We start from the raw sequence: 27,634 nt of genomic DNA on the forward strand, positions 1-27,634 counted from the left end.
GGTCTGTTCAGTGTGGTCTTGCCAAGAACAGAGCTGGGGTCCCTGGAGATTCACTACCTTTTCAGAGCACACAAGTCTACCACCTCGGCCTGGTTGAAGGGGACGTGTCAAGCGCATTATTAAAGCGATGTTTCTTTGAGCCTGGGCCGTGCCATCTGTTTAGCCTTTAGCTACTGCCAGATCTTTTTACTGACTAATACACTGATCCCTAAGACCATATGTGACCAGATATGGCTAACCCCTAGAACAGTTCCTAACTTCCTTATTAGGGACTCCTTTGAGAATAAAGATACAGATTTTCTTGTCTAAAAGGCTCATAGTACCTTTAAAAATTTTTACATGTTCATAGCTCCAGGCTAACAACCTTTTTTTTTTTTTAAATCTAATTTCTTGGACCCTGTGTCTTTGTAAGGCATCAAGGTAGAGCCCTAAATTTTAAGATGGCTGCTGCAGACTGGCCTGAGTGCAACCTCTACTGCCCTCTGTTGGCCATGAGGACATGCTAAAAAGGCTTGATTCCTTCCAAACATTGAAATGGAGCAACTTCTGCCCCACAATGTTGGGGGCAGCTTGGGTGGCTGAGGCAGGAGGATGGTGAGTTCAAAGCCAGTTTAGCAACTTAGTGAGGGACCCACATGAAGTTGAAGCAGGCCAGCCCAGGGCTGAACCAGTGCATATTTTCAGGGTAGTCTGCTAACAGAACGATGCAGTGCCAACCCTCCTGCACACATCCCTAGCTGGAGTCCCTGGAGGTCATCACGAGCCTTCCCCTTCAGTAAGGATGATAAATGATAATGGGAAGGCCCTCTGCCTGTACAGAATTCCACATCAGAAACCCACACCACTGGAGACATCAATTATATTTGCAGGGTGTTGGAGAGACACTGGAATTAGAGAAAAAACTGGGAGCGAGATACCAGATGTGGCAGGTGCCAGGCAGCCCTAGAACTCCTCGCTCTCATCCTCTCCATCCATAGACTCTGAGCCCACTTCTTCATAATCCTTCTCCAGGGCAGCCAGGTCCTCTCGGGCCTCAGAGAACTCTCCTTCCTCCATGCCCTCACCCACATACCAGTGCACAAATGCACGCTTGGCATACATCAGGTCAAACTTGTGGTTGAGGCGGGCCCAGGCCTCAGCGATGGCTGTGGTGTTGCTCAGCATGCACACTGCCCGCTGCAGCTTAGCGAGGTCACCCCCAGGTACCACTGTGGGGGGCTGGTAGTTGATGCCAACCTAAGAAGAAACAGAAAGTAGTCTAACTACCTGGTTTTGTGCCCTGGGAGGGGTCTGTACAAGGACCCCCTTAACTGATTAGGTATTCTTATTTGGGGGAAGTACTATTAATCTCATGAGGCATAAAAATGGGTTTGTTATACTGCTACTGAAGTGGGGTTAAGTGGGTCAGCAAAGCAAAAATAAAGAAAATATATTTAGATGTTAAAACCGTGTAGCAGGCATGTGGTTGTTCATTTTACTAGTGTCTTTTCCTATAGTGTAGAAACTCAATAGTTAGAAAAAATAAAAATAAAAAATAGAACATCCTAAAGACTCTTGTTGGATCTAAATCTAATCTACTTTAAACACTGATCAGCTGGGTGCATGGTGCATGCCTGTAACCCCAGTGACTGGAGAAGCTGAGGCAGGAGGATTGCATTCAAAGCCGGCCCAGGAAACTTAATGACACCCTGTCTTGAAATAATACGAAGGGCTGGGAATGCAGCTCAGTGGTAGAGCACCCCTGAATTCAAGCCCTAGTACTGCCAAAACAAAACAAAAATACCCAACAGGAATTTGAAAATATATTTCATATTCAGTGCTCACCCACCCCACAAAATGGTCGACTTCCCATTATTGTCTCTAGTGACAGCAAGCCTACCACTTCCTGAAAACAGTCTATTTCTTCCTTTGAGTATATGTTCTTAGAAGAAAGAAATAGTCTGCCTCGCTCCCTCATTTTGCATACTGAGCTACAGCACTCTAATACTAGCAAGCAGCTATTATTACCTTTATGATCAGCAGTCATCACATCCCTGACTGTTTTGGTTACAAGTGTCATAGGGTAAGAAGGCTGTATGTTTTCTAATGTCATAGCTGCCACCTTTAATTTTTCCTGAGTCTTACCCTAGAGCAAAGTCCATAAAACTTAAACTAGGTCATATGCCCAGTACCTTGGGAATGTGAACGACAATAGGGTGGGGCCTAAATGAGTTGCTTTTCACTGCAAAAGGAAGTGACTACATTCACAGGCACAGAACTCCAGAAGCTTTCTGACCCATGGTTCTCCCAAAATCTGGTGGTGGGCTTTTCTGTGCTTCCAAAAGCTATCCCTTCTGAACAGGCTGTGTCCTGTGGCTATATCCCTGGTACATGTGAACAAGGAGGCCCGTCTTCCTAACTTGACTGGCATGTCTAGGGAATGCCTGTTTGCTAGCCTAAGTGACACAAAACAGATACTTTTCCTTTCATGAAGTCAGTCTTCTAAGTAGAACCCACCCTGGCTTCTGGGCCAAAAAATTCTAGACCAGTTGAGACCTATCAGTTACAGGGAGCCATAGAACTGCTGTTTGCCTTATTCTCCCCACCCCCAGTGCGTTGTCCTTTATGCCTACAACTCTACAGGAATCTTTCTCTGTAGGAATGCAGGTCCCAGGTGAATGGGACCTCCCCCACCCAACTTGCCTTGAAACCTGTAGGACACCAGTCTACAAACTGGATGGTGCGCTTGGTCTTGATGGAGGCAATGGCTGCGCTCACGTCCTTGGGCACCACTTCTCCACGATAGAGCACACAGCAGGCCATGTACTTGCCATGGCGGGGGTCACACTTGACCATCTGATTGGAGGGTTCAAAGCAGGCATTGGTGATCTCTGACACGGAGAGCTGCTCATGATAGGCCTTCTCGGCTGAAACAATGGGCGAGTAGGTCACCAGGGGAAAGTGGATGCGGGGGTAGGGCACCAGATTGGTCTGGAATTCCGTGAGGTCCACGTTGAGGGCACCATCAAAACGCAGGGAGGCAGTGATGGAGGACACAATCTGGCCAATGAGCCGGTTGAGGTTGGTGTAGGTTGGGCACTCGATGTCCAGGTTGCGGCGGCAGATATCATAGATGGCCTCATTGTCTACCATGAAGGCACAGTCCGAGTGCTCCAGGGTGGTGTGGGTGGTCAAGATGGAATTATAGGGCTCTACAACCGCCGTGGACACTTGGGGGGCTGGGTAGATAGCAAATTCCAACTTGGACTTCTTGCCATAGTCAACAGAAAGCCGCTCCATCAGCAAAGAGGTAAAGCCTGAGCCAGTGCCACCTCCAAAGCTATGGAAGACCAGGAAGCCCTGGAGTCCAGTGCACTGGTCTGTCTGGAATAGGAAGTAACACCGTTAAGGATGCAGATGGCTTGTTGCATGCCGCCATCCCTTCCCTCAGGAAGCTCTTTTCTGTCTGCAAAGCAACTGTTACCCAACTACAATGGCACTCACTTTTATATTCTAAAAATTTGAAATGATTTATACTTGAATACATTTTATATATAAAATGATCTGACAAGTCCACGAACCTATATAACCAATCAGAAATTACTATTATCTCAAAGGTTCCCTTCTGCATCACCTCCAGGATAGTGAGAAAAGAATATCTACAAGAGGCCTGGAGTTCTCCAGAGACCACTGAGCTAGGAAGACAGTGCTGTGTGTGCGGTGCAGGGGTGAGGGGCATAGGGGAAACGAGGGTTGGGTGGGGCACAGGATTTGTGGTCAGAGAGCTGGACCAGCTTCACTGTTGTTTTGCCACATAGTTGCAGAAGACTGGGAATGGTGGAGGGATCCTACTGAATATGCAGATTCTCAAGCCCCACTTTGGATAAGAACTCAGGAACTTGTAGGTTACCAAGTCCCTTGGTGATTCTGATGTAGCTATTCCTTGGACCTGAAAAGTTATCAATCTACAACAGATACATGGCAATGACATTATAATAAAGGCCTAATCCTAGGGAATGATTTAATTAATTTTCATTCTTGAGGAGGGGGGCACAGAATCCCATTCCTCGAGTCATTCCGAGTCCTCAGCCTCGACTGAGTAACAGAAAGTTATGTCTAGACAAACCCTGTAGAGAAACAGCTAAAATACTGGCTCCCAGCTGGCCTCACTCCTTTGGACAGGGGATGGGCAAACTGGAGAAATGGTGAAGAGTTAAGCAGAAACCTCTACCAGCTATCAAGAGCTGCACAGGAGTCTAATAACAACACACTAAGCTGCTATGGAGGATGTGGAGACAGATCAAAGTTCAAAGAAGGCTTGGACCAGAGAGTCAGACCTGGTAAGCAAGAACCAGCAAGACAGAAGCCTGAGTCCACAAACTCAGGACAGAGCAAGTTCTTCCACCCTCCACCCTAAATCCACACCCAGCACAGGACACACAGCTCCCTCTAGGGGAAGTTGGGTAGACATGTGAGAGGAATGATATTAGGTAACAGCCATAGAGGGTGGTTCCACTTCTGGCAGTACATGTTCAGCTCCCCCCGCCAGGAAGGGAGCTTAAGGATGCCATGACCTCCTGCAGGTGCCAGGGGCACCTGGTCATGCTCACCAGTTTTCGGATTCTCTCCAGTACCAGATCGATGATCTCCTTCCCCACAGTGTAGTGGCCTCGGGCATAGTTGTTTGCAGCGTCTTCCTTGCCAGATATCAGCTGCTCAGGGTGAAAGAGCTGCCTATAAATGCCAGTTCTTACCCCATCTTGAGGGGAAGAGAGAGGGCAAAGGTTAAGAGAGGCTGTTCTCATTCCCTAAGCTTAGGACAAAAAGGACCTAGAGCCTTTGCTGCTAAGCTTCCCATCACAAGAGTGATGGACACATGAGGTTCCAGAAGCCACTTCCTAGGCCTGAGGGGGAAGTCAGGGGACACCTTTAACAGTTCCTTCTGATCATAGCCACTTCTTTTCTTGGTGAGGAATCAGTGTTCAGAGGAATTTCATTTAACTTTTATGTGGGGTAAAAAATATAGATTAGAGCAGAAAAAACATTCCAGTTTCACATCTAAAACAGTATCTTTAGAAAGATGGGGGAGAGGTAGAATTTTCACAAACAGGAAACTAAGGAGCTCCAGATGCAGAAGGGAGGAAGCAGTAAAGCCCAAGGGAGCTAGCAACAGCCAAGTTCAGGGGCCCACATCCTAGTAGGGGCCTATTTCAGGCAAGGCTAAGCAGGGAGCTATTAGGAATGTCCTCAGCTCCCGGGTTCTTAGGCAATACTATCACAAGCCTGAGGGTAGGGAAAAGGAAGTTTAACAGGTCTGTTGTTATCCATTCCTTTCTGCAGGATTCATTCTATGTCGGACCTGTGACTCAGATATCTGGCAGTTTCTGGACAGAGCTGTGCAAATGATCTCCCTTTCAGCACAGGGAGCCCTGAGTCCTCTTCTGAAGACAGCATCTAGCAACACTCCAGACTCCAGTGTTGTTCTTGCCTGCATTCCAAGTGCTTTCCCCCTAAGCAGAGCATTCCACTTACTCTGGGCTGGCAAGAATACAGATTTCCCACATACCTATGACAGCAGGCTCCAGGTCCACAAAGACAGTCCTGGGCACATGTTTGCCAGCCTCTGTCTCATTGAAGAAGGTGTTGAAGGAGTCATCACTACTCCCCAGGGTCTTGTTGCTGGGCACGGTGCCATCAGGCTGGATGTTATGCTCCAGGCAGTAGAGCTCCCAGCAGGCATTGCCCATCTGCACCCCAGCCTGGCCCACATGAATGGAGATGCACTCACGCTGTTGGGGAACAGAGTGACATTCTGTGAGCAGTGTGGGGAGTGAGAAGGCACTGGAAAAAAGCCTTCCCTGGGAGCACCCCTTATCTCTCCACCCCCCTGAAGGCTGCAGCTGTGTGTTTCCTGGTATATAACCCAAAGGACAGGGTTGTCTTCCCAAGCTTTCAGAAGTGATTATGTTTAGGTCTTTGGGGGTTAGTAACTGGAGAAAGTAAAAACTTAGCAGCCATATCTCACTGCAAAGTGCCCTTTCTGCTGGCTGGGGTGTCTTGGGAAAAGCTCAGAGTCCTAAATTTCAAGATGGACCCATCTGGAGTTACTAGGCTCAAAATACTGGTTTCTAGGGAGAAGAGGTGGCTCTCTATCTCCTCCATATGCTGAAGGGGCAAAGACGAAATTCAGAACTGTGAATTAACCAAAGCAATTACAGTCAGGCTTTTGAAAGTTCACTTACAATTTTCCCCTTTTCAGGGGATATTACCTGTCTAAACACTGTCACTATCCATTTAGTACAGATAGATTAATCCAAGGAAGTATCACTGAGAGTCCCAGTGATGGGACCTGCCCCACCTTTCAAGTGTCTTCTCTGATGTACATTCTAGGATGGTTAAATCTTCCCTTCTGGTCCTTCACCCCCCAACCTACAGTCCGGACAGTTTGAAAGGGACGAGTGCCTCCAGATGTAGAGGGGACCTTCTAGGAGCACGGTAGCAACAGTTTAGCAGTCTTAGGAACTATCTTCAAAGGTAGCCTCAGAGCCTTCAAGGGGGCTCCAGGCAGATATGAGGATCAAGAGATTCCAACGGAGGACTTGGACACACCAAGTTCTCAGTTTTAACTGAGGGAATCTCATGCCCTTGAACACCAAAATAGAGAAGTTGGAGCAAAGAACTTTTTATTCCCCAGGTACCAGGGGCATACAGAAACCCCTGGTCAGGTAATGGGGCCAAAAGGCGTGGACTTCTGGCCTGAGCCGGCCGCCTGAGACAAAGGCATTCAGGAAACGGGTTCTCAACTTGAGAAACCTGTTGGAATTCCCTAATCATTCCTGGTCCATCCTTCTGCGCGGGAGAATGCTCTCTACGGGAGGCGGGGATTGCAGCTAGAGGCGGGCACCTCTTTGTCCCGGACTGCAGCGGGAGAAATTTGGGGCGGGTCCTAGGTCCGCTCCGGACAACAGGGCGCGTTTCACCGCGGAGCCAACTCTTAAGTCACTTAAGAGCTCATTCCACATTCTCGCCCTGCCTGCCCCACGCCGGGCGCTTCACCTTTGGCCAGTCGGTAGTGCTCTCGGAACGTTCAGAACTTTCCTCGGTCGCATCCGCCTCCCATAAGGAAGGGGCCCAGAAAAGCAGTGCTTGGATTCCCCGGGCGTCCCTCACCTCACCACCCAAACACCCCTCGCATCCTGGCGCAGCCCACCCACACTCTCGACTGCCTGGGCGTTCCTCCTTCCCGCGAAGCTCAATTTGCCACGGACCCCAGCTTCCCCCGCAAGCAGCACCCTCACCGTGGACTCTTCGAGCGCCCCCAGCTCCCCCTCACCATGGCTGCTCCGATAGGTAAAGCTCGTGGAGAGTGGCTGACTGCAGACGCGTTACGAGTCTCCAGCTCCACCACGAATCCCAGAGTCCAGCCAGCAGCCCGGGTTTATATAGCCCCACCCAGCCGCCGGCCAGGCCCCACCCAGAGGGGCTCCCATTGGGCTGCAGCCGACAAGGACCTCCCCTCTGCGCGTCTCTCACTGGGCCAGTACTCAACCGAGGCCCGCCCCTCTGCCCGCCATTGGCCGGCCTCGCACGAACTATCCCCGCCGCAGCTGGCCATTGGGCAGTTTGTAAAGCCACAGGGAGGGAAAATCTCGGAGATCGAGAGATTCCTATGGAATCTGGCCAGCTCGACCGGCCAGCTCGACCCTCTTCTCTGTTGGAGTGTATAATTGGTGAGAGAAGTTGAATTTGGGGGGACATACCTTCGTTCTGCTTTTGCCTCAAGACTTCACTCCAGTAACATCGCAGACCTGACTCGAAAAGTGCATCCTCCGGAGGATGGTGCAGACTTGAGCTCGAAAACCGCTAGAGGAGGAAAGAGGCTATGATGGAAACCAGGGCCTGGCGAGTATTAAAGTCGGGTAAAATGAAGCTCTGGGAGGGGGCGGCGGGCAGACAGATGTAGGAAAGAACATTGCAGGTGCCTATAGCAGAATTTTTACTTCCCGTTTAATTGGGGAAATTGCTCTGGTTCAGGTTATCCAAATTCCTAAAAGAGCAAGAGGTCCAGGCTGGCCAAAGCAGCCTGAAGGGGACTTGGGGAAGGAAGATGGAAAAGCAAGGAGGGGCCTTGAGTGCAAGGCTGAAGAGTTCGCACCATAATCCCACTGGCTATAGGACACCTTTGAGGGTTTCTGAGCAGAGGGGTGATCCGATTAGATGTTATTTAAACATTAGTTTTTTTCCAATGTTAGTTTTATATTCTTCCATGCTAAAAGACACATGCACATGTTCCCATCCTCCAACTGTTTGTTGGCTGAGAAGAGGTTTTACCTCAGTGTATATCTAATGTCTAAGCATAACAAATTAGTCCCTTTCCTAGTCTGGGAGGGTTAATTGGTGTTGGTTTTATCAAATGATTGAATACCTTACCCCACAAATGATTACCCTTGATATTTGTGTAGCATATTCCAGAGGAATGTCATCACTTCCTAGCATTTACTTCCTAGTGAAAAGGTTACTGCACCCAGCTTATCTGAGTCAGGCTTGTAGACTTGAACTACCAAAGGAAAATCAGCAGTCCAAATGACTTTGGGCTGATAGAGCTCAGAAGACTCAAAGTCACTGCAACTTCAGACTACCTGCTCCCTGGATTCCTACACTCATTTTTTTCCACAAGATTCTAATCATGCCACTCAAAATTGTCCTGAAACATTTTGAAACTCAGTGCTTGTTCAGGTGACTCTGGGAGGTTTAAGTCCATGGTGCAAAAGTTAATTTCAAACTGCAAAGTATTCCTCGATTTCATTCTTGGAACTGGGTTTTATGAGGTTGCCAGTTCTAAAGTGGATGTTTGTGGTTAGGGTATAAGGAAAGAGTCTGTGGGTGAACATTCAAATAAGTGCTTTGAAAACCCTTGTATATACATAGGCAAGACATGGTTATTCATTGATTGTCACTGCCCCTAGCAAAACAACTCAAATGTTGCATCCCTACTAAAGGTGAGCATATAAGTGATTAATGTGAAGCTATCTAGTCATAAACTGAAAAAAAAAATCTTAAACTCAACACTATCATCTCTTCCTTGCTTCACCTCATTAAGCATCCATTCCACCAGCTAGTAGAGTCTGCCAGAGAAAAATGTGATTCATGCATGCTAGGCAAGCACTATATCACTGAGCTACAACCCCACTCCCCTTTCTATACATTCTTAATGTTTACATTCTTTTAAAAAATTTTATTATGGAAATATAATATCTACTTGGAAAAGTGTACAAAAGATGTACAGCTCAGCAACCCAATATAAAACCACTAACAGAACATTACCAGCATTGCAAAAGCCTCCTTCATGTGCCCCTCTCCAAGTCATTACCCCTACCTGTACCATAAACCAAATGACCATACATGTGGGTCTCTTTCTAAGCTATTTTGTTCCATTTGTTTGTTTGCCTCTCCTTGTGACGAGCTACAATATCCGTCCAATAAAGAAATTCTTCTACCTGTTCTTCTCCATGACTGTCTTGCCTATTCTTGGTTCTCTGTATTTTTATAACTCTTAGAGTCAATTTAGTTGAATTTTACACACACACACACACACACACACACAACAGTTGGTTTTTTGTTGTTGTGATTTTTATTAAATTTATATACCAGTTTGGGGAAAGCTGACATCTTTATAACTTTAGGAGTCAATAAACTTTTTTCTTTTTTTCAGGGGGAGATACTGGGAATTGAACTCAGGGGCATCTGACCACTGAGCCACATCCCCAGCCCTATTTTGTATTTGTATTAGAGTCTCACTGAGTTGCTTAGGGCCTCGCTTTTGCTGAGGCTGGCTTTGAACCCACAATCCTCTGCCTCAGCCTCCTGAGCCACTGGGATTACAGGCGTGCGCCACCCCGCCTGGCAGATTTTTTTTCTTTATGGCTAAACAGGGTATTTACCTCTGACTCACATAAAGAAAAAATGGAGGGCTGGGGATGTGGCTCAAGCGGTAGCGCGCTCACCTGGCATGCGTGCGGCCCGGGTTCGATCCTCAGCACCACAAACAAAGATGTTGGGTCTGCCAAATACTAAAAAATAAATATTAAAAAAAAAAAAAGACAAAATGGAGAGGTGGGGAAATCTCTGCTCTATCTGATCAGTTCCTTCTGTCTTAAATCAAGGTGAACTTTTCCTCCCTGTGGCTCCTAAGGCTCTGTGGGGGTCATCTGCATTTCAGTCCCAGAGATCATAAGAAATCAAGGAGGACTGCATTCAAGTTTTTATGTGGGCCAGTCCTGGAAGTAATGCCCATCACTTATACCTGCACTTACCTTGACAGGGCTGTTACTTTGTGCCACTCATAAAGAGAGGCTGAGAAATGGAGGGTAAGTATGTGTTCCAGAGAAAAGAGAATGAATTTTAGTGCACATATAGCTTCTACCATTCAGGCCTTCCCCTTAGACTGTTTCTCTGATGTTTTCTGGGGTGTGATTTCATACCAAAGATTTTTCCACATTTGTTACAATCTTAAGGTTTCTGTCCCGTGAGTTCTCTGATGTCAGCTGAGATGTGACTCCTGGTGAAAGAATTTTCCACATTCATTACATTCATGAGTTTTCTGTGTGTAAATCTGCGATGTGAAATGAGGGTGGCTGTCACAGAGAATGCTTTTCCACACCCATTACATCTCCAGGGCTTTCCCCAGTGGCAGTATTCTGCTGTGCCTGAGGTTAGGCTCCTGGGTCAGAGTCTCCCCACATTTGTTACATTCTTTTTTCTTTTTCTTTTTTTTTTTTTTTTTTGGTGCTGGGGATCAAACCCAGGGACTTGTGCATTCAAGGCAAGCACTCTACCAACTGAGCTATACCCCTAGTCCCTGTTACATTCTTAGGGCTTCTCTCCTATGTGAATTCTCTGCTGTACAGAAAGAAGCCTTGTGACAGAAGGTTTTCCTGGGCTTTCCCCTGTGTGAATTCTGACAGGCAATAAGGCCTCCATGACTTTCTCATATTGGTGATATTCATAGTTTTTTTCTTTTTTTCCCTCCTGTGTGAATTCTCTGTATTCTGAGTTCTGATTTGCTAATGAATCTTTCCCCTCACATTTGATGCCTTCATAGGGTTTCTTCCCTTTGTGTATTTGCTGATGTTTTGTGGGGTTAGATTTTTTTTACAGAAAGTTTTCTTCCCTCTATCACAAGCTTTCCCAGATTCAGTATATTGATAGGTCTCCCCTTATGCATGTTCTTATGTGTTAATAATTCTGCCTCCATGTGGAGGGCTATCCCTTTTCTAGTACATTCAACAGGTTTCAGTCCAGTTTGAATCTTTTTTTTTGAGAGAATTTTTTTTTTAATATTTATTTTTTAGTTATCGGCAGACACAACATCTTTGTTTGTATGTGGTGCTGAGGATCGAACCCGGGCCGCACGCATGCCAGGCGAGCGCGCTACCGCTTGAGCCACATCCCCAGCCCGTCCAGTTTGAATCTTGTGATGCTGTTTTTCCTAATTCACCTCTCTCCTCTGTGTTGCTGGTGGTAATTCTAACTCACCACAAATGTCTTCTGTGATTTTTTTTTTTAATCTCTCAATTAAGTCATCAGCTGTGTGGACATCTGGGATGCTAGGGTTTGGAGGTTCTTCTACCGTCATGGCACTCTGTTCCTTGCTCCAACTTCAAGAGAACTTCAGGTTTGGTAATGCAGTGCCCCAAGGACTCCATGCCACTTTAGGTCTCCAGCATCACATCCTTGTACAGGGTTCTCTGGGCATCACTCAAGTCCTGACACTCTTCCCCTGTGAAGTCCACAGCCACATTTGTAAATGATGCCAGTCTCTTTATGGACAAAGAATCCCATCCAGAGCTTGCGGAACAGCATCCAGACCCAACTGTGCAAGGTTTGGAATTTCTGGGTCAAGAAACTGTTTTCTTCAAGAACTGGAAAACATCAGGTTTTGAGGGCCAAGAGACAAATTTGACAATATAATGTAGGTACTTCTTAACTATTTAAAAATATAAACAAATATATTTTGGGATGTAGCTCAGAGATAGAACACTTGATTAGCATGTGCAAGACCCTGGGAAAAAGGGAAAAAGAAATGTAGAAACAATTCTCACTGCAGGGAAAAAGAAATGTAGAAACAATTCTCAGCACACAAGCCCCTCAGTCTTTATAAATCACATGTAGGCTGAATAGATCTGGCTGTAGGCTCTTGTTTTCTGGCTCCATGAACTTGTTTTAATTTCTCTCAGTAATGATATAAAAGGTTTTGTGTCGCAGTCTTACATGTCTGTTAGTATGCATAGGTCTGTTTTCTAGTTCTCTTTTCAGCAGTGCCCAATCAACTGTTAAAAGCTTCCACTTAATTCTTAATTTGATTATTGAATTTTTATTTTTATGTATTTTTTTGGTACCAGGGATTGAAATCAGGGGTGCTTAGCCACTGAGCACTGTCCCCAGCCCTTTCTAAGTTGCTTAGAATCTCGCTAAGTTGCTGAGGCTGGCTTTGCACTTGATCTTCCTGCCTCAGCCTCCTGAGTTGCTGGGGTTACTGGTGTGTGTCACTGCACCCAGAAAGTTTATATTTTTATTTTTTTGGGAATAGGGTCTTGCTATTTTGCCCAGGCTGACTTCAAACTCCTGGTCTCAAGCAATCCCCTTGCCTCAGCCTCTCAAGTAGCTGGGACTATAGGGGTTATTGGGTTTTGAGAAAGTTCTATAATGTACTTTTTTTTTTTTTCTTGTGGTACTGGGGATTGAACCCAGGGTCTCATGCCAGTCAGACAACTACTCTACCACCAAGCTATATCCCTAGCTCCCTCCTTCTCCTCCTCCTTCTCCTCCACCAAGCTATATCCCTAGCTCTCTTCCTCCTCCTCCTCCTCTACCACCAAGCTATATCCCTAGCTCACTCCTCCTCCTCCTCCTCTACCACCAAGCTATATCCCTAGCTCCCCCCCCTCCTCCTCCTTTTTTTTTTTTTTAAAGATATATAGGTATCTGCTGAAATACTTAAACTTGTATATCTCCTTGAACATATTCAGCAGTTATTTTAAAGTCTACATTTGAAGCTCCGGTATCTGCAGGCATGATGGGCCTCTGCACTGTCTGTTGTTTTTCTAGTTTTCTTACTATCTTGTCTCATATGCCTAGTTACATTTTGTTATATTCAGGATTATTGCATTAGTAAAATTTGCTTGTAGAAATAATTTGAGATTTAGAATTATATTTTCCTCCAGAGAGAATTTTTATTTGCTTATGCCATGGGTTTGGGGAAACTGACACTCTGGGAGCACCTTAATCTTCTTTCAAGGTTGGTATGACTGGAAGTTGAGCAGCAATCCCTTATGGGAGTCTATTTCCCTCTTTCCATTCACCTATTTTTTCTGAGTTGCAAAGGCTGATGGTCTCCACTGAAAGCAAGGGACTGTCCAGGCCTTTAACAAGTCCTGTCCATACTTTTGGAAAACTGTCAAAACACACTGATCTTGGGGTTGGGATGTAGCTCAGTGGTAGAGCACGTGTGAGAACCTGAGTTCCATACCAACACCTGCCCCAAACACAGATCAGCCTCTGAACAGCCTCCAAGTTTGAAAACTTTAAGCCCAGTTTCCAGGCCTCCATATCCTCAAGGTCCTGGTCTAATAGTACTTCAAAACCATGTTTGCTCTCTGATGTCTTCAAATAGATTGTTTCCAGTCTTTTGATTTTTTTCAAATTACTAAAAAAAAACTTTATTTACTATTTAGCTTTTTGACTCTGCTGGTGCGTTTGGCACTTGACAATTTTCTGTTCCTAGTCAGGGAAACCAGGCCTGAGCCTGTCACGCATTCAGCACACATGGAACCACCATAGAATTTGCTCAGGTGCTTTTTCGTTTTAGACAATCCCTTAAAAGCTTGTGGGATCAACCCCTCTAAGTATATCTGGGCATGTTACATGTGCTTTCCCAGGCTTCTTGAGATAAAGCTAAACAATTCTATTACCAGGGGTGTGAGGAAGTCTAGTTATGTTAGAGAGCCTATGATGGCATGTCAAATCCTGCACCACACCAAGTGTTTATAGACACAATTCTTAGCATCAAGAGTTGAAGAGATTTTTTTTCTTTTTTGTAGTACTGAGGACTGAACCCAGGGTCTCGAGCATGTAGGCAAATGTTCTACCTCTGAGATACACCCAGCTTTTTTTTAAATCTTGCGACAGGGTTTTGCTATATTGCTAATGATGACCTCAAACTTGCAGGTTTCCTACCTCTTAGGATTATAGGCATGAGCCACTGTGCTTGGCCTTAAGCAATTTTAAAAATATTTTTCCAGGCTATCTAGTTACCCCCCATCGGGATAGTCAATCTAAATTACCTATCTACCATTACCAGGAGCTTAAGTCCTCATAATTTTTGTGTTAGTTATTTGAATGGTCTTTTACAATATGCAAAATGTTAGTACACCACTGTCCTTTTTTGTGTTTAAAAAACATAATTTTTTTTTCTTTTGTATTGGGGATTGAACTCGGGCACTGGACCACTGAGCCATATCCCCAGCCCTATTTTGTATTTTGTTTAGAGACAGGGTCTCACTGAGTTGCTTAGAACCTTGCTTTTGCTGAGGCTGGCTTTAAACTCGTGATCCTTCTGCCTCAGCCTCCTGAACCACTGGGATTACAGGTATGTGCCACTGAATCCGGCTACTAAAAAACATAATTTTTATAGAAACAATTAGGCCCTTGCACAATTACTCTCACCAACAAGAACTGTGTGTGGTTTCTGTCTTGGTGTTGGGATGGAACCCAGGGCCTTGGACATGCTAAGCATGGAGCACTATCAATGAGCTCCAACCCTGCTCTTGAATTGCAGGTTTCTATACTCATGGCAATAAGCATGGGTTACCTCTTGGGTACTCTTGGCAAACATTATGAGAAGTGGAATTGCAGGGCGTACACTGCTCCTCCAGCAGTATAAAAGAGCACTCAGTTTCTGACCTGTGTTAACACTGGGTTAACTGATTCACAAGTGTTTATGGAGAATCTATTGCGTATGATATAACAGATACTGATTAGTTAGGTGGTTGTGAGACCTCAAGCTAAACCCTAGAGTTCACATTTTAGCTCTCTTCTGCTTTTCCAAGTTACGTATTCTTCCCAAATAGGTTTTTTTTTTTTGCGGGGGGGTGAGGTGCTGGAAATTGAACCTAAGCCCTCACATTTGCTTGGCCAACTTTCTACCACTGAACTACATTCCCAGCCCTCTTCCCAAGTATGGACAGAACTCTAATTTCCACTGTTTAAATTCTTTTATTTTTTTCAAATCAAACTGAAAAGGTAGAATAGTCAACTCAATATTTTTGGTTACTAGTGCAACAATGTTTGGCAATTCTAAAAACAGGAAAAACAAGTAACAAATAAATGTATAAAATTTTCATTAGAAGTAAAATGCAAATAAAAACAATATACTGGGCTGGGGATGTGGCTCAAGCGGTAGCGCGCTCGCCTGGCATGCGTGCGGCCCGGGTTCGATCCTCAGCACCACATACAAACAAAGATGTTGTGTCCGCCGAGAACTAAAAAAATAAATATTAAAAAATTCTCTCTCTCTCTCCCCCACTCTTTCTTTAAAAAAAAAAAAAAAAAAAAACAATATACTATTTTTTTCTATCAAAGTGGCAAAACATTTTTTTAATGATAATAAATACCCAGTGTTCGTAAGGGTCAGAAAGTGAGTGCTCTTTCATTCTGCCGGAAGAGGATAAATTAGCACAGCTTTTTGAGGAACAGGTGTCAAAACAGCAAAGCCTTGGAAATGTGCACACCCTGCAATTCCACTTCTCATAATGCCAAGGAAATAATTATGAGTGTGGATCCAAACTGAGTGTAGTGGTGCACGCCTGTAATCCCAGATATTTGGGAGGTGAGGGCAGCTTGGACAGTCTAGTGAGACCAAGCTCAAATTAAAATAATAAAAGGTCAGATGTAGCTCAATGGTAGAGCCCTTGCCTACCAGGTGTGAGGCCTTGGTTTCAATCCCCAGTACTGCCAAAAACAAATTTAAAAAAATGTGGGATATAGAATTATATCATCAATTATAAAAAACTGCAGGCAACCTAATAGTGGGTTATAGAAATAAATTATAGTGAAGTGATACAATAGAATATAATAATAATAATAATGGTGTACATGGATGGGTAGCTACTGACAAGGGAAGATATTCACCCTTTTATTATTTTGCAGTGCTGGGGACTGTACCCAAGTACTCTACCATGGAGCTACATCCCCAACCCCTTCACTCTATATTATTAAACAACAACAAAAAGCAAGTTATAAAAGAGTACAGTATGAACTCACATTTCTTTTAAAAACTGTACATGTAATAAATACATATAAAAACAATGAGAAGGATATGTATATCCTTGGCATTATCATTGGTAATCTCTGGATGGTAGAAGTCTGAATTAACTGAAAAAAAATTACACCCATTTTAAAATTTTATTTTAACAAACATATACTGTTTTTTTGCAATTAAAAAAAAGAAAAGTTAAAGGCTAATTTTAAAAAATGCTGAGCTTAGGTTTTGACTTGTGATGTGAACGGCCCCATGTCCCTAGGGGCAATTATTTGGTTTTGTTCCTCTGACATGAGTGGGTAATTCTCATTTGTTCATGAAATCTCATAATAATGGACATTTGACCATATGTCAGGAAAAGTTCTCTGTTTCTACTGGAGCTCATTCAAGCTGACTGGGGAAGGAAGCCACCTTTCTAAGCAAGTAGGTTAGTTGCAAAACTATGCTCCAGGCCTGTACTTTAGTGGGGAAGTCCTTAGAAAGTTCTGGAATGAAGGGAGAAAGAAGCAACAGATGCAAAGGAAGGGACTTAGTCCTAATTTCAATGTTAGGCCTCTGGAGGTGGGGTCGCTCGGAGGACACCTAATATTTAGTCATACAGATCCCTTTAAGAAAGTAAGTCATTTCAGAAAAGAAAGGACAGAATATTTGCAAATCATGGTGAATACTTAAGCTTGCTAGTCTCAAACACAGCAACCCCATAGCAATAGAAGAGGCATATTGGTGGGAAAAATCTGTATTCTGGATTGGTAGGGAGATTCTTTTGAATCAAAACTCTGAGGAACACACTGAGCATGTCTGGTAAATCATGATGCTATCTATTATAGAAGTCTGTCCTAAGAACAAGGGAATAAAGTTACCTGTCCAGAGGAGATAGGCAAAGGCCTTTCCCTCATATATCCCATATCCTCCAGTCTCCAGGAGAGGCTGGTTAACTGTCAAGCTTGTTTCCCTTGGGTGGCTCAGATGGGGTAGACAGTCTGAGGCTAATGTACAGGATGTAGGTATGAGGAGCCAATAAAAGGAGAAACCCCATTAACTTTTGAAGGAAAGAGGGGCCACATCCATCTTTGCAATAAAATACCAGTGTCCACCCAGAGCAAAGATTCTCAAACATGATATTAGAGATGTACCCAAAGTAATGTGTTTCTCATTATTGATTTAAATACTGAAGTCTGTAAATGTTTTACTTTTAGAAATAATAAATTAATGTAGATAACAAGGTTAGCCACAAAGCAGTATGTCTCAGATATGTGTATGCCTTTTTTTTTTTTGGAGGGGGTACTGGGGATTGAACTCAAGGACACACAACCACTGAGCCACATGCCCAGCCCTATTTTGAATTTTATTTAGAGTCAGGGTCTCACTGAGTTGCTTAGTGCCTCACCATTGCTGAGGCTGGCTTTGAACCCTTGATCCTCCTACCTCAGCCTCCCGAGATGTTGGGATTACAGTCGTAATCTGTGCCCAGCACGCGTATGCTTTCTTTCTTTCTTTTTTTGTGTGGTGCTGGGGATTGAACCACTGGCCTTGTGCATGCGAGGCAAGCACTCTACCTACTAAGCTATGTCCCCAGCCCCCGTATGCTTTCCTGAATGAGAGAAAAAGATGGAGTTTCAACTATCAGCACATGAGCATCTTTTGTCATGTCATGGCTAAAAAGTTGAATACTGCTCTTCTAGAGCAAGAAAAAAACAAAAGCAAGTCCTGGGTAAAAGAGAGCCTCGGCAGAGCGCCAGGGACGAGACTAGATTTGTGGATGTGTGACAGTGTCTTAAAACGAGGGGAAAGGGGGATCAGGACGCGTTATGCATGTGGACCTGGCCCGAGGCATGCAGGGGGCGCGGAGGAAGGAGGCCTGGCCCTGTGCGTGCTCCAGTGGAGGTGTTGGTGCTCGCCGCTTGTATTAGTACAGAGAAGGCAGCACAGGAGTTACAAAGGTCCAACACCAGTTCTTGTGGGGAGAGCTTTTATACTTGGGGTGGATCTGAGTCCCCATCCCCTCAGTTACTCATGGGAAACCCGTTCCAAGGCCACATAGAAACTGTTCTTGTCATCGAGGCAATGCCAGCCAATGGGTCCAATTTCACAGTCTGCGCAGACCAGAAACTTGATGTTGCCCACATCCTTGGTGAAGCCCACATTCTCAAAGATGAACATGTCATCCACCAGCCAGTGCTCCTGGAGGAGATCGCCTTCAGGGTTGCTGCCGTCAGCCAGAGCTGGCTTCTTTCTCATGGAGGGAAGGAAAAGCTGCAGTGGAAGAGAACATAAGGAACATACAAGCTGAACTGGCCCAGTCACATTGTCACCCTCATTCTCTTTACACTTTGCTCCTAGCAGCTTTCTGAAAGGGGGGAAAAATGAGGAGCCCTTTCCTCAGGATATAGACTGGAATGCTGAGTGGCTCTTCTGGGTCTAAAGAGAGATGGAAGAGAAGCTCGGCTGGTGGCTTCCCTGCTGCACTGACTGATGTGGGGCTTTCAAAGCCCCACATGGCCCCAGGCTCTCCCTGGCTCACTGTGCTCCAGGCACACTGGCCTTGCTTCCTGCACTAGCACAAGTCTGCTCTGCCCTCAGAGCTGGGCATGGCCGGCACCTTCTTTTTTAAAAATATTTTTCTAGTTATACATGGACACAATATCTTTATTTTGTTTATTTTTATGTGGTGCTGAGGATCCAACCCAGTGCCTCACCATGTGCGAGGCAAGTGCTCTGCCGCTGAGCCACAACCCCAGCCTGGCCAGTACCTTCTTGGTATTCAGCTCAAATATAACCTCAGGAAGTCTTCTCTAACCAGCCTGAATTAGCTTTCTATACTGCCCACTGCATTTTTTTTTTCAAAAAGAAAGTTTGATTGAAGTATAAGTATGAACAATTCATAAACTACACATATTTAAAGTATACAGTTTGATACATTTCAGCACATTTATGCACCGGTGACACTGTTACCATAATTAAGATACTAGTACATTCATTACTCGTAGCAGTTTCCTCATGCTGCTTCCACTTTTTTTTGTTAGTATTTTCTGATTGATTATCATCATCATTAATATTTTTGGTATTGGGAACTGAAACTAGGGGCCCTTTACCACTGAGCTACATCCTCAGCCTTTTAAATTTTGAGACAGAGCCTCATAAATTGCTGAGGGTGGCCTTGAACTTGTGATCTTCCTGCCTCAGTCTTCTGACTTGCTGGAACTACAGTCATGCACCACTGTGCCCAGCTGCACGCGACTGTTTTAACTTCCTCCACAAGAGCAGTTTATAATACTTTAGCTGCATCCAGAATGCTGAAAGACACAATGCCCCTCTGCTTCTCATTATTATTGCTGTTATCTTACTTTCTTCTCACCTCACAATATATTTCTAATGCATTTCCAAACTGCAATACTATAGGATGGCCTTGGTGTGCTAGTCTGGCACTGGAAATCAGCATGTATTAATACACTGGAGGTAGCAGAATTGAAACCTGGGCCACATTGTAGTGTGTAGAGGATCCCTGAGGGGTGGGAGGGAGCCCTGATCCAGAACATGTCCACTCCACATCCTTTAAGCATCTAGCTTATTAATATTATTATTTGTGGTGCTGGGGATTTAACCCAGGGGTGCTCTGTCACTGAGCTACAACCCCAGCCTTTTTTTTATTTTGAGACAGGGTCTTCCTAAGTTGCTGGGGCTAGCTTCAAACTTGTGATCCTCCTGCCTTTGCCTCCTGAGCAGCTGGGATTACAGGCTTGTGCCACCATGCCCAGCCAGGCATTTGGCTTATTAAAACATATCTCTACTACCCTTTGCTTTGTGACCTGAGATGTCATCTGAAGATGTTAAAAATATGAAATTTTTCCTCCTTCTGCTACATTGTCATTTCAGTCCGTCTTTGCTTCATCTGATAGTTAAATGTGTCCCCAATGCTTTGTCTTACCCTAAATGAAAATGAGAACAGCAGAGACTTAAATATTTAAGAGTTGGGAATCAAAATTCAGGAACCAAGACACTTGAATTCCAGACCTTTCTGTAACTTTCTGTGAGCGTGAATTTCCAAAAAAATATTACTGGTCTGTCCTCTGTCTTGCAGGTGTGAAGTCACACCAGAAGCAGAATAACTAGTTAAGACATTTGGTAACTAGTTAAGATATTCAACCAAGAATTCAGTGTGTCCAACAAAACAGAGTGCTTAAACCAACTGTCTTTAGGAGGTGCCCAGCAAAGGGGCACCAGCTTCCCTCTCCTGTTCCCGATTATAGTGCAAAGCGTACATCTGCAGTGTCTCCTCTGGTAGCCACGAAGACCTAAGACACTGCTGTTATTAACTGTCATTCATGGCATCATTTTGGGTCCTGTTCCATACACTCCTCAACACTCCTGTTTTTATTTAGCTCCTATAAGCCAGATCCACATGTAGTAAGACTACACCTTCGAATGCACACGTACGTGCACATCTGTGCCTGGACCTCAACCTATTCATCCCAAGGCCAAGAAAAACTCTAGGGCCAGGTGACTGGCTATGACATCTGGAATAAAATAAGGCTTTCTGGAAAGACTGTTGGGGTGAAAATAAAAAAAAAAAATTCATATCAGGGGCTGGGGTTGCAACTCAGTGGTAGAGCACTTGCCTAGCATGTGTGAAGCAGAGTTCAATTCTCAGCACTGTATATAAATAAATAAAATAAAGGTCCATTGACAATTTAAAAAAAAATTCATATCAGATTTAAAGCAGATGTCTCAGTTGGTGACCAAGGTTGCCAGTGATATCCTGGCCAGGTAGGTTATCTTTGTTATCAGTACTACAGCTAGTTAGTTAGTACCCCTACTCCTGGACAGCTTCTTCAGGAATAGATAGAACACCACAACCCAGTGAGCTTCTGTTGATGCACTGTTCACATTTCCCTTTTAAAAATAAAACAGCTCCTCTCATTGTAAAACTACATTCTCATACAAAACTTGGCAAGCATGCTACAGTTTGAATGAGAATAAAAACTGTTATAATGCAGAGTAAACTTCTGTTAACTTTGTGGTAATTATCTCCCTTCTGTGAAAACTTGTGGTTTAAACATATCTATAAATTCTTTGATAATTCTCTGCTAGGAGGTGGAGCATGGACAGGCCAAGATGACTGCCTTGGCTATAAGGCAGTGAAAGTGCCAGGCTAGCTTAAAAAGGGCATGCAACTTGTGTTTCTCTTGGGATACTTGCTCTGAGGGCCTTCAGCCATTAAATTAGAAGTCAGATTACTGGGCTTGGTGGTGCATGCCTGTAATTCCAGCAATTTACGAAGCTGAGGCATAAGGGTTGCAAGTTCAAGACCAGCCTAGGCAATTTATTTATTTTTAAAATAATTTTTTAAATTGTAGATGGACACAATATCTTTATTTGTTTATTTTTATGTGGTGCTTGGGATCAAACCCAGGGTCTCACGCATGCAAGGTGAGTGCTCTACCACTGAGCTACAGCCTTAGCCCCAGCCTAGGCAATTTAGCAAGACCCTGACTCAAAATAAAAAAGGGCTGGGATTGTGTAGCTCAGTGGTAAAGCGACCCTGGGTTCAATCCACAGCACTGAAGAAAAAAAAAAAAGGTAAGTGAAAATAAATAATAATTAAAAAAAAACAACCCAGAAATTCCATGTACTTTTTACCCGGTTCCCCCTAAAGGTAACAGTTTGCAAAACTGCATAATATCCCAATCAGCATATAAACACAGATATAGTCCATAGATTTAATTATTCAGATGACACCAGTTACTTCTCATTTGTACACTTGTGTATTTAGTTCTTTTGTTTTTTTCCCCTTCCTATTACTGGGGATTGAACCCAGGGCTGCTTTACCACTGAGCTACATCCCCAGCCCTTTTTAATTTTGAGACAGGGGGTCGCTAAGCTGCCCAGCCCAGGCTGGCATCAACTGTGATCCTGCCTCAGCCTCTCGGGTAGCTAGTGCCACCATGCTCAGCATGGGCATATTTATCTATACCATTTTATCACATGTAAGTTTGTATATCCACTGTCGCAGTAAGACAGTGAATAGTTCCATTGCCTCAAGGACCCTCACACTGCTCTTTTATAATCACACTCAGTGTACCCCTACCCCATTTCCTATCCCCTGGCAACCACTACCCTGTCTTTTGCTTATGAAAAATTTTGTCATTTTGAAAATGTTATGTAAAAGGAAGCATACAATATGTAATCTTTTAAGATTTCTTCCTTCTTCTTTCTTCTTTCCTCCCTTCCTCCCTTTTTTCTCTTTTCCCTCCCTTCCCCCTTCCCCTTCCCCTCATAATGGGGATTGAACCCAGGGGCACTTAACCACTGAGCCACATCTTTAGACCTTCTTAATTATTTTTAGAGACAGGGTCTCATTGAGTTGCTTAGAGCATCACTAAATTGCCTCAGCCTCCTGAGCTGCTGGGATTACAGGTATATACCACCATGCGTGGCATGAGTCTTTCTTTTGATTCATATCCTATCCACTTCATGGGTGTCCACCCCCATGGCTCCCTCCCCACCTCCATTCTAATTACCTTAATTCCACTTCAGCCTCATTTCCTGCCACCATTCCACCCTAGGACTGGGAACTGAACCCAGGGGAACTCTACCACTGGGCCATACCTCCAGCCCTATTTTGTATTTTATTTAGAGACAGGGTCTCACTGAGTTGCTTAGTGCCTCACTTTAGCTGAGGCTAGCTTTGAACTCTCGATCCTCCTGCCTTGGCCTCCGGAGCCACTGGGATTACAGGCGTGTGCCACTACACCCAGCTCCCCAGCCCTGTTTGAGACAAGTCTCATTAAGTTGCTGAGGCTGGTCTTGAACTTGTGATTTTCCTTCTGCAGTGCCCTGGGGATTGTAAGCATTTGCCATTGTGCCTGGTTTCTGTCACTTTTATCAGACTATGTTCAGTTCTTTAGATGTACTATACTTTCTCTCAGCTATGAAATGCTTTTCATCCTGACTCTACTCAGCTTAATTATAATTTCCTCCACTAAAAACTTTAGGAAAGGCTATGATAAATACAGGTTCCCTAAACCAAAAATCTGATCTGAAATGCTCCACTATCTGAAGCTTTTTGAGCATCAACATGATGCCACAAGTGGAAAATTCCACAGCTGGCCTCATTTGATGGGTCATAGTCAAAACACAGGTACTAAAATACTGCATAAAATTACCTTTAGGCTATGTGGAAAGGTGTATATTAAACAAAAGAATTTCATGTTTAAACCTGGGTCTCATCACCAAGATATCTCATTATGTATTTGCAAATATTTCCAAATCCAAAAAATCTGAAGTCTAAAACACTCCTAGGATGGGGATGTATCTCAGTGGTAGAGCTCCTGCCTAGCAAGCAAGAGGCTGAGTTTCATAGCTACCAATGCAAAAGATAAAAAAATAAAACACTCCTATTCCCCTGCATTTTGGAAAAGGACTAGTCAACTTAGTCCTTTTCAAGGATAGGGATATTTTATTTGTGAAACCAATTCTATGAATAAAAAGAACATAAATCACATGCTACATAAATAGTGCAGTTTTGGTGCTGGCTAAACATACTGATCCACTATATCCAAACTAACACATTATTTAGCTGGACTCATAGCTTTTAATTCATTAATTTATTTAAATCCAAACATTTCCTAGGTTCTAACTGATGTGCAGTCTAGTTGTACAAGATGTAGAGACATGAACCTCATTGTCTAGTGTATAAACAGCAAACAATACAAATATTTTAATAAGGTCAACTGAGATGATAGATGTGAGAGTGCTTTCCAGTCTGTAGGCCAGGATTTCTCAATGTTGGAACTACTGACATTTTGAACTAAAGATTTCTTTGCTCTGGGAACAGGCCTGGGGTTACAGGATGCTAAGTAGCATCTCTGGCTTTTACCTGCTAGATGCCAGTAGCACCCTTCCCCAATTTGGACAACCAAAAAAATCTCTAGACATGTCTCTAGATTTTTCCCTTTGAGGGACATAACTATGGAAACATTGCTTTAGACTAAAGAACTATGGAATATGAGATGCAGTAATCACTGCACCCTAGATCTTTTTTTTTCTCCCTCAAGGTTTCTAAAGCTTTACAGGGTTTCAGTTAGGCTGTGCAGTGCCCTTCAAGTTGCAAATTGTTCTCTATAAGGGCAGGGATTTTTTTCTTCTTCCCTGAAATATATAACTCATAATAGGTGAAGAAGTAATAACTGGTTAGAAATCTTCCACGAGATCTCAACTTCCTGTTCACATCATATCCTAGAATTTATGTTATTTGTGGAAAGAAAGGAGTACTGAAAAATAGTACTAAAATCAAGGGGAGATCTGGGTTGGATCAGAGTAGGGCTGCTAGAGTCTGGGGAAAGCATAATATTCTTCCAATAGCCTTTTTCAAGAAATAGGAAATTTCCAGAAACTCTGAAGCAATGGTAAAACACAAACTAAATAGACAAAAACAAAAGACCAAAACAAACAACCCTATCTCTTTATGTCTTTTAAAAAGAGGGAGGTGGCACATGCTTGTAATTCCAGTGACCTAGGAGGTTGAGGCAGGAGGATTGCAAGTTCAAGGTTCACCTGGGTAACTTAGTAAGACCCTATTTCCAAAAAAAAGAGACCAGCAATGTACCTCATTGGTAAAGTACTCCTGGGTTTAATCCCCAGGCACCCCAAAATAAAATAAGGGAAAAATATTAGCCAGGTGTGGTGGTGTACACCTGTAATACCAATCTACTCAGGAGGCTGAGGCAAAAGGATTGAAAATTCAAAGCCAGGGAGACCCTGACTCAAAATAAAAAATAAAATGGGTTGGAGATGTAGCTCAGTAGTAGAGTCCCTCTGGGTTCAATCCCTAGTACTGCAGGGGAAAACATAAAAATAAAAAAGAGAAGAGAAAGAGGGGTGGTGGAGGTGAGCATTACACCTAAAAAACAATTCTTATGCTCCTTTCTAGAACAGCAGCCACTCTGTGTGAAAAAGAAATGTAACATGCATAATGTAATTTGCTTACACAATGTTTGGCAACACTAGTTTACAATAATATATATCAAACAAAAAAATAATTTAAACATAAAATTACCCAAGAATTTTATAAAAAATATTTTAAATTGTAGATGGACACAACACCTTTGTTTTCATGTGGTGCTGAGAATCAAACCCAATGCCTCACACATGGGAGGCAAGCACTACCAATGAGCTACAACCCCAGCCTACCTAAAGGAAAATTTTTTTTTTTTTTCATATTGGGGATTTAGCTCAGGGGCACTCAACCACTGAGCCACATCCTCAGCCTTATTTTGTATTTTATTTAGAGACAGGATCTCTCTGAGTTGCTTAGTGCCTCACTTTTGCTGAGACTGGCTTTGAACTCATGATCCTCCTGTCTCAGCCTCCCAAGCTACTAGGATTACAGGCATGTGCCATCACGCCCAGCGGGAATTTCTTAATGTCTGCTTATAAAAGTAGACAACTTTCATAGCATGAGAACTGGATATGAATACAGTATGTACTATCTATGAGGTATCTTGCTAATGCTTTCACACAAATTCTTCCCTACATCATCTTCATTTTTCAGCCCAGAAATCTTAAGTTCATGGTTTTGTTTTTTTTAAGTTGTAGATATACACAATATCTTTATTTTATTATTATTTTTTTTAAGAGAGAGAGAGAGTGAGAGAGAGAGAATTTTAACATTTATTTTTTTAGTTTTTGGCAGACACAACATCTCTGTTTGTATGTGGTGCTGAGGATCGAACCCGGGCTGCACGCATGCCAGGCGAGCGCGCTATCGCTTGAGCCACATTCCCCAGCCCTATTTATTTATTTTTAATTTTATTTATTGGTATGTGGTGCTGAGGATAGAACCCAGTGCCTCATACGTGCCACATGAGCACTCTGCCACTGAGCCGACCCCAGCCCTTTATTTATTTTTATGTGCTGAGGATCAAATGCAGTGCCTCACATATGCCAGGCAAGCGATCTACCAATGAGCTACAACCCCAGCCCCTCATGGCAATGTTTATGAATGGTAAGGTCAGGATTTAATTTTGAGACCCATGTTCTTTCCACCTCTCTGTGATACTACTAACTTGGTAAAATAAGCCGAGAACTCTACTTCCAATCCTTGGGAGTCTTCCCAAGAGAGCAGGTGGGACTCCAACCTCTCTAGAGGGGAAGTCATCTAACTCCCACAGAATAAGGGGGGCGGTTTGATTCCTTTTTTCCTTCTCTTATGAAAAAAGGCAGTCTCTGCTTTGGAGGAAAAGGGGCTTCTTGCTCCTGTACTGAAAACTGCACTTCACAATCAGTTCAACTGCATGAAATAATAAGTTGGTCTATGTTATTTTTTAAAAATCATTTGGAATGATAGGATATCATGTGGTTGAAATGAAATTATACTCCTGCACTTTCCTAAGGGTATGTTACATTTTAATAAAAACTTTACCAAAATAAACAAAAAAATGTATCAACTTTCTCATTTGGAGTGACGGTGGTACGATGGGTATTAAAAGTCCTAATCTGAAGAAAAATTATTTGTTTTCCTTCGAAATTTATTTCCAGAATTTCTGATATCTATCTCACATGAAATGATTCGTCTCAAAACTGGCTTGTAGTGCCTTGGAAAATTGTGTACCAGGAATTATTCTGCGTATCCCTACACCAAAGTTGTATCTGGAGCTCCAGATACAGTGAAGTAAGGATCCGGGCGACAACAGATCGACGACTGAAATATGCACCTGCGGGTCTCACAGGTTGGCCAGAGCTCCTGGAAGCAGCGGGCTGGGGAGCACTCCTCGCACTAGCACGCGGAAACCTCCCTGGGCTCAGAGGGGCATATTGCCCGCGCTCGGGAGGGACGCCTGGGGGAGGCTGGCGCAGAGGAAGCTCTCCTGCAGCAGGATCTGGGAAGGTCCTTCCACCCAAAGGCTTCACCGGTCCCGGGGCAGCGGCCCACGCAGCTCCCGCGGACACGGCCGCAGGGGCGGAGCCTCGCCGACAGGAGCCAGTGGGGCGGGACCTCGAGCCGAGGGGCGGGGCTTAAGAGCGGCGCGAGGAGGGGCGCGGTCTCCGGAAATCCAAGAGCCGGGACTCAGACTGCTTCGGCCCGTGGAAGACTGCAATGGAAGCGGCCTCTAACCTGCCTTCCTACCTGTCGACGGGAGAAGAGAGCGGTCCCTGGCTGCAGCACGCGAGAGCCACAACGTTGGCACAGCACCGCCTTCCGGTTTCGGCCCTCGGCTGACACCAACTCGTTTGGGGGCTCCGCTGGCTCCATCGCCGCTGCCGCCACAGCCTCCCCGGCCACGACCACGCAGGCGCTGTTTCTGCTCGCGGGCTCTTGACTGCGCTGGCGCGGCTCCG

At 44.2% G+C, this 27,634-nt stretch overlaps 2 protein-coding genes across 5 annotated transcripts in view; both read right to left on the reverse strand.

Moving 5' to 3' along the window:
• Positions 1-306: 306 nt before the first annotated feature.
• On the reverse strand, positions 307-7,822 carry LOC107140681 (tubulin alpha-8 chain). 4 transcript variants are annotated; one of them, XM_048809708.1, is made up of 5 exons: positions 7,740-7,822; positions 5,546-5,768; positions 4,590-4,738; positions 2,683-3,363; positions 307-1,236 (listed from the first exon to the last, which is right to left on the reverse strand). In XM_048809708.1, the coding sequence occupies exons 2-5, from the start codon at positions 5,724-5,726 to the stop codon at positions 943-945; spliced, it is 1,305 nt and encodes a 434-aa protein (XP_048665665.1). In that variant the 5' UTR covers positions 5,727-5,768; positions 7,740-7,822; the 3' UTR covers positions 307-942. The 4 variants fall into 4 exon arrangements, with proteins under 4 accessions (XP_048665665.1, XP_015339336.1, XP_048665664.1 ...); XM_015483850.2 differs by lacking the exon at positions 7,740-7,822 and adding an exon at positions 7,313-7,433; XM_048809707.1 differs by lacking the exon at positions 7,740-7,822 and adding an exon at positions 7,278-7,407.
• An 8,314-nt stretch (positions 7,823-16,136) lies between these two features.
• Rabif (RAB interacting factor) overlaps positions 16,137-27,634 on the reverse strand; it is an 11,586-nt gene continuing 88 nt past the window's right edge. The window contains exons 1-2 of the mRNA XM_015483853.2: positions 27,423-27,634; positions 16,137-18,550 (exon numbers count right to left, since the gene is read on the reverse strand). The exon at positions 27,423-27,634 is cut by the window's right edge and continues 88 nt beyond it. Of these exons, the coding sequence (XP_015339339.1) occupies positions 18,305-18,550; positions 27,423-27,548 (372 nt within the window). The 5' untranslated portion in view covers positions 27,549-27,634 and the 3' untranslated portion in view covers positions 16,137-18,304. The remainder of the gene's footprint in view (positions 18,551-27,422) is intronic.

Source organism: Marmota marmota, unplaced genomic scaffold (genome assembly GCF_001458135.2).
Source record: "Marmota marmota marmota unplaced genomic scaffold, marMar, whole genome shotgun sequence".
Lineage (NCBI taxonomy): Eukaryota > Metazoa > Chordata > Mammalia > Rodentia > Sciuridae > Marmota > Marmota marmota.